This window comes from Drosophila tropicalis, unplaced genomic scaffold (assembly GCF_018151085.1).
Source record: "Drosophila tropicalis isolate 14030-0801.00 unplaced genomic scaffold, ASM1815108v1 contig_593, whole genome shotgun sequence".
Lineage (NCBI taxonomy): Eukaryota > Metazoa > Arthropoda > Insecta > Diptera > Drosophilidae > Drosophila > Drosophila tropicalis.
In genome coordinates, this window is record NW_027173070.1 from 4,727,815 (window position 1) to 4,740,708 (window position 12,894).

General features: G+C 34.5%; 3 protein-coding genes across 11 annotated transcripts in view; 2 read left to right on the top strand and 1 right to left on the bottom strand.

Annotated features, from left to right (window-relative positions):
* The first annotated feature begins 2,647 nt into the window (after positions 1 to 2,647).
* On the top strand, positions 2,648 to 5,249 carry Or46a (Odorant receptor 46a). The gene is given in 7 exon segments (XM_068291559.1): positions 2,648 to 2,872; positions 2,874 to 3,494; positions 3,550 to 3,638; positions 3,705 to 3,873; positions 4,234 to 4,446; positions 4,560 to 5,129; positions 5,196 to 5,249. Coding segments are annotated over 7 exon segments (1,941 nt in total).
* Positions 5,250 to 5,713: 464 nt separating this feature from the next.
* LOC137576480 (zinc finger protein 93) lies at positions 5,714 to 8,984 on the top strand. Its single transcript, XM_068289626.1, has 9 exons — positions 5,714 to 6,056; positions 6,117 to 6,344; positions 6,419 to 6,677; positions 6,739 to 6,891; positions 6,956 to 7,235; positions 7,302 to 7,757; positions 7,827 to 8,052; positions 8,115 to 8,347; positions 8,417 to 8,984. Exons 1-9 carry the CDS (start codon positions 5,714 to 5,716, stop codon positions 8,879 to 8,881), a joined length of 2,643 nt encoding a protein of 880 aa, XP_068145727.1. The 3' UTR covers positions 8,882 to 8,984.
* Positions 8,985 to 9,018: 34 nt separating this feature from the next.
* Positions 9,019 to 12,894, bottom strand: part of KCNQ (KCNQ potassium channel) — a 49,532-nt gene continuing 45,656 nt past the window's right edge. For 2 of the 9 annotated variants that reach the window (XM_068289617.1, XM_068289616.1), the window contains exons 11-19: positions 12,287 to 12,357; positions 12,130 to 12,214; positions 11,249 to 11,291; positions 11,091 to 11,187; positions 10,627 to 11,022; positions 10,455 to 10,543; positions 10,263 to 10,399; positions 9,299 to 9,531; positions 9,019 to 9,226 (exon numbers count right to left, since the gene is read on the bottom strand). In XM_068289617.1, coding sequence (XP_068145718.1) covers positions 9,140 to 9,226; positions 9,299 to 9,531; positions 10,263 to 10,399; positions 10,455 to 10,543; positions 10,627 to 11,022; positions 11,091 to 11,187; positions 11,249 to 11,291; positions 12,130 to 12,214; positions 12,287 to 12,357 — 1,238 coding nt within the window. In that variant the 3' untranslated portion in view covers positions 9,019 to 9,139. Of the gene's footprint in view, positions 9,227 to 9,298; positions 9,532 to 10,262; positions 10,400 to 10,454; positions 10,544 to 10,626; positions 11,023 to 11,090; positions 11,188 to 11,248; positions 11,292 to 12,129; positions 12,215 to 12,286; positions 12,415 to 12,894 lie in introns of those variants that run through there. The other 7 variants (XM_068289623.1, XM_068289619.1, XM_068289618.1 and 4 more) reach the window with 6 other exon arrangements.

Below are 12,894 nucleotides of genomic sequence, written 5' to 3' on the forward strand. Positions count from 1 at the left end.
AAACGTATTTTATTAGATTTTTTGTTTCCAGTTTTCTTTATTGTTTAATTTGTTATACTTAATTTTTACTTTCTATTTTAGATTCTCTTTGCTTTTATTTGAATTTTTCGTCTCTTTTTGCATGTTTATACATACTTTTAAGCCATATTTTATTTTAATGTCTTATGTCTAACCGTACATATATACATATATATATGTATATACATATATATATATATATCTACATATATATGTGTACATATACATATTTGTTTTAAAGCTTATTATTTTTATTATTACACAAACACAAAAACTGAAGAAAGAAAAAGCAAAATTTGAAACAGTTGCAACTATTTGAAGTAGAAAGATCAAGAAACAGCATACACAAGAAGAAAAAAATCGAAAAAATATATATAAAAATGCAAAATCTTAGTTATCTAAACAAAGTACAGTACCACAACAACAACAACAACAAGAACAAATGTTGGAGAGTTCAGCTAACAACCAAACAAAATCTATTGTTTTACAAAGCCAATAACTTTGTATGTGATAGAAGCAATAAAGTGTTATCCATAAAGTGGACTGTCAAAAAAAAAAAAAAAAAACCAAAAAACTAAAACTGCTTTTGATTGGGATTGAATGATTATATTATATAAATTGATGGGTATTCAAAAGGAGCCAAAAGCGAAGAAGTTTATATGGATCTTGATTAAGGATAATCTGTGCAGTATTAGTTTTATTTCCATGTGCCATTAATGGTTTTAAGTTTAAACTTCTTTTCACTTTATCTCTGCCGATTTCAATGGTTTTTACGAGCACTTAACTCCATCTCCTTGGACAACTTCTTGGACAAAATTATTCGCGCTCCGCCTTGGATGTTAATAGGAACGCCCGAGCATATGTAGTGGGCTTCTAGACCATATTAAGTGTCCAAATTATTCCTATTACCGACACAATTGTAGCAACTAATAATGAAACCACAAGAAACGAAACAACGAGAACTGTAAAAACTTTCTTGACAGGTGATTTTTGTTAAAGCCGAGTCGATCTAGCCATGTCCTTTCGCCCTTCGGTATGTAAACTCGTGCAGTGTGTACCGAGATTAAATATGATCGTCCATAAGGGCCATTGGTTACAGCCGGCTAGTGTTGTTCGTGTACTTACGAGAGTGAGCTAGTTTTTGAGTTTTCAATTGTTTGTCGTTAAAGATAAGATTATAATTTAATTTACTCAGTTCATTTGTGTTTTAAATTGAAATGTGTGGGTAGTGCTTGTCGAGTATTTAAGAGAAGAAGTTTCCAAAATGCTAAGGATCTTGATTAATGTCCATGTATCTTATCGATAACCTAATGCTGATGGATGCCACTAGTATACAGACCATAACAGATGTCTATGAAGGATTTTGGAACGAGTTAGGGGGGCTAATCCATAGGCATATATTATGTTAATTCGTTCTATAGACAGATTTTCATATTATGCATTTTCTTTGAAACAGCTGAAAATAATCACACAATTTGCTGTAATCTCTCAAAATTGGGCCTTCTGATTTAATGATGGCCAATTATATTCATGCGGTTCGCCTTACTGAATAATTAAGTATGTTTATTTAACAGGACTGCCTACATACTTAAGAATGCAGTTAGCCATAAAGAAGAAGCAGGCTAAGAGTTTTTGGCGAACACTGCAAAAAAATTTGGGGTAACAAACGGCACATATGTATTTATATAACTTGCCATTAAAGTTGTTCTGATTCTTATGTATCCTTGATTATGCAAAAAGCAACACATACATATGTACATACTATGTAGGACATACATACATATGTATGTTTACTTCAACGCACACAACCAAAATCATGCAGTGTTGGAAAACGAATACAATGCTTGATTCTAAGCAGACTACGATAATTTAAAAAGATTTTTTCATCTTTGCTTTTTACTTCCTATTTCCTTCACTCAAAATCAAACTAAAGCAAGTAATTAAAATCAATCCTTAGCACAACAAAACACATAAATATATACATACATATAGAAAACAAAATGATTATTACATATATTTTATATAAAATGGGAAACGGAACGCTCTTTTAAAAACAAAAAGAAGTAAACTTGATTTTTCATCTGAACGCGCTTTCAAAATGTTTATAACAAACGAAGCGCTCAAGAATTACCTATATCATTTTTAAATGTTTAAAAAAAATGAATCGAAAATTAAATAGGCAATTAAAAGGAACCTAACTTATATAATTTAAGTTACTATAATTTAAATTGAATTCGAATTTTTATTTTAGATTTTAATTTTACTAATCGGAATATTGATTCTTTTTACGATTTCATAAATAAGTATGAAGAAATTCATAAAAAAAATTAATATGATCTAAATAAAAAATTATTATTTTGTTATTAATGTGATTAAGATAATCATTTAAATTACAAACAAAACTAATAACAGTTTTTTCAGAGTCTCTGGTATATATTGAAAAAGGATTTCGTGCTTTCGTACATCAATAGCCAAAACTAGCCCTCCTTGGTCCTGTATTGAACAAAAATAAACATTATCCAGTTTTCACGAGTTTCGCTATTTCTAGCTAATGACAATTTAATTATCCCCACTGGAGGAACCTTTAAAAGGCGGCGAATCCAACCGAAAAGCCAACAGTTTAGTCAGAATGGTTAACATAACGCCATCGGTAAAGTTATTTTATGGTGGTCAGCAAAAGTTGCTTCACATTTTCTCCCTGTGGCCGTCCCAAGTAATCGGACACCGCTGGCTAAGATGGGCTTATATGATAAATTTTGTTCATGTTTTGGTATTTTGGTGTTTGCTTTTCGATTTGATATTGGTTTTGTATATGATTCTTAACATAAGTGTCATGGATGAGGTCATAAAAGCATTTTTTTCTGCTGGCTACCCTCATATCCTATACCTTCAAATTCATCTTTGTCAAAGCGAATGGCATGCATTTTTTGCAACTCTTTCAACGTTTCCAAGAGGACGAAGTGACACATGGAGGATACAGTCCAGAGGAACAATATATATTCAACTCCGCCATCGAATTAAGTCGCAAATTACGCAATTACTATGGAAGCATATCACTATCGGCCTTGCTAATGATTATATTCTCTCAATACTGCATTGATCCCAACGAATTGCCGTTGGCCACATATGTACCCTTTGATGTATCTGATTCCACATCGTTTCGTTATCGGCTAATGTATGGCTATCAGTGTGTGGCATTAACCCTATCGTGTATTTTTAATATCTTCCTTGATTCTATGTTTGCTTCAATCTTTATCTATGTAAGATGTCAAATGGACATATTGGCATCAAAACTGCGAAAAATTGATGCCAATTTAGAGGAGCCTGTGGAAATGCAATTAAAGAAATGCATTCAATATTATATGAACATTAACGAATTGAATCTGGCCATTGAGAAATTGGTCTCAAAACCCATTTCAGTACAAATTATGTGCTCCGTCTTAGTTTTAACGGTCAATTTCTATGCCTTGTCGTTGGTAAGTAGCAAACATTTTTTCCTAGGGAATGTCAATTTTATCAGATTTATTGCAGCTTTCAGATAATGGCTTTGTATTCTTAAAGTTTTTCCTCTATCAGTCATGCATGTTGGTTGAGATTTTTATTTTATGCTTCTTTGCAGGGTGAGTGATTAATGAGTTAGAGGTAAGATAAGTGCAACATCTTCTTTTTCTTTCTTTAAATACTAGCGAGATTACTGAAGGCAATTTAGTTCTGGATATCTATAAATCGGATTGGGTACAGTGGAAAAAATCGGATCGTCGTCTTATGCTCATATTTATGCAACGACTCAATCGACCCATCAGGATAAGGTCTATTAATGCCAGTCAAGCCTTTGATTTGGCCTTATTCGTTTCCGTAAGTTGACAGTTGAGTGGAGAGTCTATAATGGGGTGGAGGGGGTACCCCCACATAGCTCATTATCCAACTCATTATCATGGCCAATTAATTGTCATTCTCATGGCCAGTTTATAAGGTATATATGGGGCATAATAGAGCCCTTTCAGTTTAGTTAAAAACAGAAAGATGGATAATCAGCAGTCGGAAACGGAAAATTACTACAAGTATCAAATTAAATATTTCAAGTTTTTGGGTCTTTGGCGAATTTCTAAAGAGATTCCGCCAAAAGCTTTACGTTTTGTACTCTTCTTTCTTTTGGTCTCTATCATGTTGCTGCTTTTTGCACTACAAGTTATTTGCAATCTATCGGATATTCAGGAGATTTTAAAAGTTTTCTTTATGTTTGCCACCGAAGTGGCCTGCATGGCCAAATTATTGCATATACGGCTGGAGGAAGGACAACTACAGCAATTGCCCATACTTATGGAATCCAAGGATTTTATAGCCCGCAATGAGGAGGAGCGTAAAATCAAGGCAAAATTTATGTCATCGGTGGTTAAATTAAGAAATTACTATGGCCTATCCTCAGTGGTGGCTGCTAATTTTATTTTATGTGCCTCCTTGCTTTTGGATGACATCGAATTACCCTTATCCATGTATGAGCCTTGCTCTTCGAAAAATCGTCGCTGTTTCCTTGGAAACAGGTGATTTCTTTAGAGCTAACTTGCTGGCTAAATATCGCATTCGATTCCATGATATATGGTCTACTATGCTATTGCCAAGGGCTTTTGGAAATTTTGGTCATGCGGCTGGAGAATTTAGGTGCAGCCACTAACCCTCTGGAACAGCGATTGCTAGCTAATCGCCTGAGGGATTGTTGCATGTATTACAATCATATAACACATTTTAAGGATCTTGTTGAACTACTTATCAAATTGCCTGGTTCAGTGCAGCTGCTGTGCTCGGTTTTGGTTTTGGTATCGAACCTCTATAGCTTGTCCTATATGTCTGTGGCCGGGGAAGCTCCTTTAATGCTGAAAACTGTAATCTATCAATTGGTCATGTTACTGCAAATCTTTATGGTTTGCTATGCATCGAATGAGGTAACCCTACAGAGTTCTCGTCTGTGTAATGCTCTGTACAGTTCGCAATGGTTCACCTGGAACATGGAAAACCGTCGTACAGCATGTCTATTAATGCTGCGATTTAGTGCTCCTCTATCGATCGGGACTCTGAATCCCACATTCACCTTTAGTTTGAATGCATTTGGTTCTGTAAGGGCTACACTGATACTACAAATTTTATAATCTAATGCCAAATTGTTTGCTTTTTTCTTACAGATTGTCAACTGTTCGTACAGTTATTTTGCCTTATTGAAAAGGGTTAACAGCTAAATTCAAGTTTTCAACAACTAATAACTTTGAACGTAATGAAATTTTTATAGCACAGTAATTGTTTGTAGCACCAGTTAATAAAAAATTTAGAATTAGAATTTCATTAGAAACGAAAAAAAAAATTATATTTTGAATCTGGCGGCTTATCGATAAAAATACTGAGCGCCTGATAGGCAAAGTAGTGGTCGGTAATAGTGATGCCAGATTAAGAAAGTGCTGGCTTCTGTTCCAGCTGTTTTATGCGGAACCCTCCAAGTTACATTAAAAAATGTTTTTCTTCTTATTTAAACAATCCACTGTACGATTCTTAAACCGAATGCTATTATTGTATATTCAATGGTAATTGGTGAGTTTTGCAAGTAGTTCCAAAATAATAGTAATAACCTTTGGGATATATAAAAATGGCCAAAACTTATCGCCACTTTCGCATTACTGTTCATATCTTTTAGCCTGTAATGGAGTAGATGAACATGGACAAAAAGTTACAAAAATGTCTGCATTGTACAGTGGTCAATCCAAAATTAAAATACCTTGAAATATTCAAAGGACTTGGCGCAGAAATTGGATTGCAACAGTTGTTGGCAAATCATTTCCAATTTGAGGTCACAGAAGACTCGAAAAAGTCGCAGCTACTTTGTGAAGAGTGTGTCAACAGTTTAATTCGATTTTTTGACATCGATGAATTGGAACGGCAGCAAAATGCAGACAGGCCGAAAACTCAGCCCACAGAAGCACCTAGCGAAGTCGATGTTGAAAAAACAATCATTGATGAGTCCTGCATTTATGATCTTATTTTTAAATCGGATGGTGAGTTTTTATTTCATCAGATGAAACAAACATATGTATTTATACAAAGACTTCTTGAAGATGTTGCGCCTTCGGATGAGGAGGAGGTGAAGGAGGAAACCGATGTTCCCAGCAAGTCAGAGGAGGTGAGAATTGAAGAGGTTATTGTGGACGATCGTGTAACTGTAATCCGATTGCCGAATGATGAGGAAGCAGAGGAAGTGGATTTAGAAACTGAACAAGAAGACGAACATGATCTTAAAGAAGACAGCAATGTGGTAATAATAAATTTCGTGGAAATTAAAGAGAGTAAGATGATTAACTGTCTATTATTTATTTATATATACATATAAGTAAATTGAAATTATATTTCCACTCTGCAGAGGATGACATTGTTGATTTATATGGTTACTTGGCCACTGCGGTGAAAACGAACTTTGAAACCTTATCCTTTGAATGGAGCACCAGATGCAAACACTGCTCTTTGCCTTGTACGAACTATCAGCAGCTACTTAACCATATGGTCAAAAAACACAAAGGTCATTCCTTTGATTGTCCCATTGACGATTGCTTGACAAAAGGACTACAGAATAAACAATTTCTCGCCATGCATTTGGTTACTCATCATGGTCCAGTGGCTGAGTAAGTCAATTAATTTATCCATTTTATTTTATAATTGAGATATCTTAATCTTCTCATCTAGAATACCCATTTATGGCAGTTGTCCGGAGTGCAAATTAACTTTCTCCAATATTTTGCAATATAATAAGCATTCCTGTTCCCATGTGATTAAGAAGAAAAGAGGAATGCAGCTCTATTGTGAAATGTGCTCCATTGAGTTTCCCTCTTGGAAACGGTAAGACACCTTGATTAATAAATAACAATAACATTTCTCTATTAATTTGCTTCTTCTTACACAGTTTTAATTTCCACAATCAATTCCATTTGGAGCGGCATCGACCAAGAGCCTGTTTTGTTTGCAACTATGTAGACAACAATATAGCCGAACTCTTCCAGCATTTGCAATATGCCCATGAACCAGATAATACATTCTTTTGTAATCTGTGTGATCGGACATTTCGCGATGAAGCCGTTTATTTGGAGCACAATAAATGTCATTCGAATGCCAATAGTAATACATACACTTGTGGTGAATGTTTCAACACTTTTGACACACGAAGTCGATTCAATGGACACATGGTAAGTAGCTCAAGCACTCAAACAAGAACATTAAATGAGCCTTTTTGTCTTTATTGTTTTTTCCAGCGGTCGATGCATGGCACATTTATCAGTTGCGAGATTTGTTCCCGTGAATTTGCCAGCGAAGCCACTTACAATGTCCATATGAAGAAGCATTTGATCATTGAACGAGATGTTCATATATGCAGAAATTGTGGTCAATTGAGTGAAAACGAGAATCGTATGCTTCAGCATATAGAAATTGAATCAACAAACTGTCATAATGCCGAAATCTACACTGAACTCTTACGAAATGCTTATATATGCGAAATGTGTTCATCTTATTTTCGTGAAAAAACTGATTTACATAAGCATCGTCAATCGGGTGTCCATAATAATGGTATATTTTGGTGTCAGCCATGTGACAAAGAATTCACCGATATGAAAATTTATCGACATCATTTAAGAAATTTTCAACAATTGAAAACGGATACAGAACATAGAAAACTGGAAATATGCTTATACTATATGTGTGATCAGATGGTAGTTGGAGGATCTACTTAATCAAAAATCAACTTCAAAATTTAATATATATATTCTTATGCTTGACAGGATTGCTTTGAATCATATACGCATTGGAATTCCTTGTACACCCATAAGCGACGCACTCATAAAAACGTAATGACGCCAGCTAAAGTGAAAGATGACCAACAAGCACCGACCACATCGAAATTAATTGGCAGTGAAAAGAAAACGCAATGGCAATGTCAGTTTTGTGATAAGGAATGTCGTTCCAAAATGTCACTATCGGTTCATGTGGCACGCAGTCATAATAATGGTAAGCAGATTATAAAATACATTTCCAATTACTTTATCTCATCTAATTTTCTCTAATGTCAGATAATGTGATTTGTTCTATATGCAATGCATCGTATAAGAATCAAGAGGCTTTGGATAAACATCATGCCTATTGGCATGAGCCTATCGAGTGTCCCAAATGCTTTAAGATTGTAAAGAATCGTCGCAACTATGATACCCATGAGAATGTTGTTCATTCCAATAATAAACGTTATACCTGTGAGATTTGTAAAAAGGGTTTCTATCACAACAGCGAAATGAAAGCACATCAAAGGGTAATATATTATTTGTTTTATTTTAGAATTGAAGGATTACTAATTATCTTTTTCTGGCTATATTTGCAGCTTCATACTCAGCTGTTTAGTTGTAAGCACTGCAGCTTTACCACACGAAAGAAAACATCTTTATCTGTTCATGTTATGGGTCAGCATTTGAAGCGTTTTGCTTTCGATTGCAAGTTGTGCATGAAACGGTTTGGTCGTCGTCAGGGATTGACCGCACATATGCAACGTGTGCATAGCACTAAACATATTTGTCAGGAATATATTACTGATGGTTGCAATCGTAGTTTTCCCTCAACATTGGCATTGAGTCAACATGTCAAAAAAGTTCACAAGGGTACTATATTTCTGCACGATGAAGACGATGAGGAGGAGGAATTGGAGCTAGAACTGGAGGACGAGGTTGGTCCATCATCATCCAAGAAACGTTGTTTTCAAATAAATGATACAGAAATTGAGTTTATCGATGAAAGTGCATATGATAGTCACGAATTTTTAGACACAGACGAAATGCAAAATGCCAAGTAGAATTGCTTATAATGGTTTCTTTTTATTATTGAATTTTTTTAATTTTTTTTTATTATTGAAGTAGTTACTACTTATAAGTTTTTGAACACACAATGATGTCACTTGAATTGACATTAAAATATGTTTTCATCTATAATTACTTTAATATGTATTTGTTTTTAGGTATATTTTAAGCTAATTTCATTATATTAATAATTGCATTAAACATATACATATGTATATATATAGCATATATGTTTATTAAATAATAATTAACTACTAGCCAGAATCTGGCGGAAGCAAATTTGATTTATTAAGCGTTGTTTGTTGGTCATTTAAACTTTGAAGATTGTGTGCTGAGCTTACCTGAAAATATATAAATTTAAAGTACAGCAATTCTATAGATATATGTATTTATGTTTTTTTTATTTAACTTACTGGACTAATTGGTGTTATAACAATGGCTGTGCGCGTGGCACACTGTAGTAGGGCCGTGTCCTCTGTGGACTCATCACAGTCACCATCGGCATCTGCATCCGCATCCACATCCATTAATACATCATCAACGGCACCAATATCGCTATCGATTTCCCATGATGGGAAATGATCAATTTCACCCTCACAGTTCAAATCCTCCTCTTCGAAGTCTTCATATTCATCAATAAGTATAACTATAATATGAAAAAGTTATAGAAAACAGTTAAAATATATGTAAAGTTAAATCTTTCTTTAGTTATATGAATATTTTAAGTGATTTCTGACGGTGGAAGGCTTCGAACTACTAAAATTAGAAATGTATCTGCATTAATGCATCTTAAGGCAATTTGGATGTTTTTTAATATAATGTAGGAAGTTACTTGGAAAAGTGGGAGGTTGAAAAATCGAAAGGTAACAAAATTTTGATAAATTCATTGACAATCCCTTTAAAATGCTATGTATAAAATCTACTTTAAAAACTTTTTGTTTCGCCCTACCCATTAAGTTGCCTTTAGACAACATTGGTCCTAAAAGGCCTAAACAAATGCAAACTGCATTAAGAAAAAAACCATTGGTGAATCTAAAGAACTCAAAACTATTTCTCAAAGGAAATCTACTAAATTCAACAGTATTACAATAAATTTCAATAATTAGCTATTTAAAAAAAGAGAAGTCTCTCCCTTAATATACAATTTTATTTAGGATCATTTCTAAAAGTAAAAGTATTTTATCTATTATGTTCTCCGATATCGTTCTTATAGGTCTTACTTGAATTATATATTGAAGTAGTTTATCTACATTCAAGTTCTCTGATATCGATGTGATAGGTCTTACTTAAACTATGTGGCGGAGCTATTGGCATTGTCTTAATTCTAATATTAAAATAGTAGACCATGTTCTCCGATATCGATTTGATAGGTCTTACTTGAACTATCTGGCGGAGGCATTGGCATTGTCTTAACACTGGCACTGGAATCCAATGATTCAGCACCACCAGCCTCCTCTGGTATGTTGATGCGTTGCTCTTCTTTACTATATGGCTCCGATGTGGATCTATGCAGGCTAAATGAAAAAGAGCAAGTTAATTAACTATTTCTAAAGAAATTGTTTCACTTACCTTAATGTAACGCGTTTTTTTGTTCTATTCTCTAGATCAGTCATAAAAACATCATTGTTGTGCTGCTGATATGAGTTAAGCATGGAAGACTATAAATCAGAAGGAAGAAAAAACATTGCCATTCGAAGGATATGCACATGTATATATGTGGATAAGAAGCAATCATTTATACCTTGGTATTGGTCGCTGTGTGTTGTGTGTGTGGCTGTGGCGGCATTTGGGTTTGTGTAGCAATTGCATCTGTGGTCGTTGTGGCTGTCTGTGTGGATGTTAAAGCCATTTCAGCTGCCGTTGCGGCTGCTCCTGCTGCAGTGACTTGCTCTGGATGCACACTCAATTGAGCCGTGCGCTTCCATACATCAATCATGGTATGATTTAGGCCAAGATGATGATGATGCGCCGTTGCCAGTGGCTTGTGATTAGGACTAATGGAATGTATTTTGTTGCCAGTGGCTTTAGCTGTAACTACACCAGCCGCTGTTGGCGGCAAAGGAAGTGCTAAAAATCTATCACGATCCTCCATATAGGCCTTGATGAGCACATCCAGTTTCTCCTCAATGTCGGCGACCTAAAATACATACATATATCCATAAATCAAGGTGCTCTATATAATTTTCTTCACACGTTATCACTCACCTGTCGCTCGACTTTAACAACTCGGGATGCTAAACTGATCTTGGATGCATAGACATCTTTGCCCTTGGAGCCTTGTTTGCCCAGGATTTGATCCAAGCTTTAAAGTTTATACAAAATTTAAATAAACTCGGATAAATAGTTTTAATTTCCCTACTCACCGTAAATGTAACATTTTTACACGGCCCAATAAGTCCACATGACCTGGGAAAATAAAAAAAAGGGAAAATATTAGTCTTTTTTTAAATTAGAAGCTTTGTTTATATTTGTTATATTTGTTTTTTATGAGTTAAATTCTTAATAAATTTCCCATTTCTCAAACTGTGTGTTTGGCTCTAACTATTCGCACTCTTTCTCTCTTGCATTCCTTTCCTCCTTATTGATCGTTGATCTGGCAACTCCCGCTTAACTTTTCTTCTTCTTTCGTTTTTATTTGCCGACGCGTACGCTTGCAACATATTGCAAAACTTAATTCAATTGCTGTTAAAATTAGTTGCCAGTTTAAATGTCGTATTTCTATATATAATCGGTCAGATTTAAAATGCTATAAACAACGTAACGAAATCGGTGCAGTTGGAAAATAGTAATTTGCGTTTTTAATTTCGTTTGTAAAGTGAAGACTTAAGGTCTCTTGTGTTTTGTGCTTGGAACAAAATAAATGTGAGAGTGTGTGTGAGAGAAAGAGATAAAATCACAATTGAATAAAAAGAAATATTGTGAGTTAGAAGGATGGATTTAAATTAATTGTTTTAATTATTTTCTGTTTTCGGATGGCAAATATTGTAATATGATTATTGCAAAATATCATTTTGTTTGTGTAAAGTTAAATTTTAATTGTGCAGCTTATTCACTTTCCAACACTGCGCTTTTTGTTGTTTTTGGCTCATGGTAAGTAATACTAATACTAAAACAAGAGGCCATTTTGAAAGGTCTGAAATCTACGAAAGGCATTTAAAAACTCTTTCTTAGCCATCCTACCCGGTCTATTAAGCTCTTTTCCATATCATACAGGATCATTAGTATATTTCTTTCATCAATTTACCTGCCGCATATTGCTCCATAACATCCTTGACATCGTACGGTTTCAAGGCCTCCTTAAATTTACGCCGTGCGACAAAATATTTGAGCTGCACATGGGGAACATATAAGAAGATATTTAAAGGGATTGTCTTTATCTGTATATATCGTTTCGATCTCACCTTGCGTATGAATCGTATGGCTGTCTTATGGCGATTCGTCAGCTGCGTGCAACGCGGCTCATCTTCTTCATCTGCGGGCAATTTGTGAATCAGAGATATGGACTTGTGCGTTAGGTTTTGGTTGCTTGCTTCGCATGTGGTTTAGTTTGATTTTTACGATATACGATTTAACGTATTTACGGTATTTACGTGATTTTTTGTTTTGTTTTGTTTTTACGGTTTTACATTGAAACACAGTCAAAGTCAACGTCAAGCCAAAATATAAAGTACGACAACACATACAATGGATACCGTTACACACACAGATATATATATATATAGTTAGGTATATAGTTAGATGATATATTATGTATTATTTCAAAGGTTAGTTAATTAAGTATTATTTAGTATTTGTTTAGATATAGAAAATAGAAATATTTGGGCATAGAAAAAGCAATGGAAAGCAAGCGGAGACTAAGGAATACAAAAGAAATATTGAAAATCATAAACAGAAATGACGACTGAGGCTGTTTGGGAAGTTGGTGGGGTTTCAGGGTAAGGGAACAGACGGGGGGAGGTACCAACATGCAGACCACCTAGCCAATACAAGGGAGTAAGAGAGAGCAGCA

Coding starts and splice junctions, on each gene's coding strand:
- LOC137576480 (XM_068289626.1), top strand. CDS start 5,714: ATGAACATGGACAAAAAGTTACAAAAATGTCTGCATTGTACAGTGGTC. Junction 6,057..6,116: donor TCTTATTTTTAAATCGGATG/GTGAGTTTTTAT, acceptor GACTTCTTGAAG/ATGTTGCGCCTTCGGATGAG. Junction 7,236..7,301: donor GTCGATTCAATGGACACATG/GTAAGTAGCTCA, acceptor TGTTTTTTCCAG/CGGTCGATGCATGGCACATT.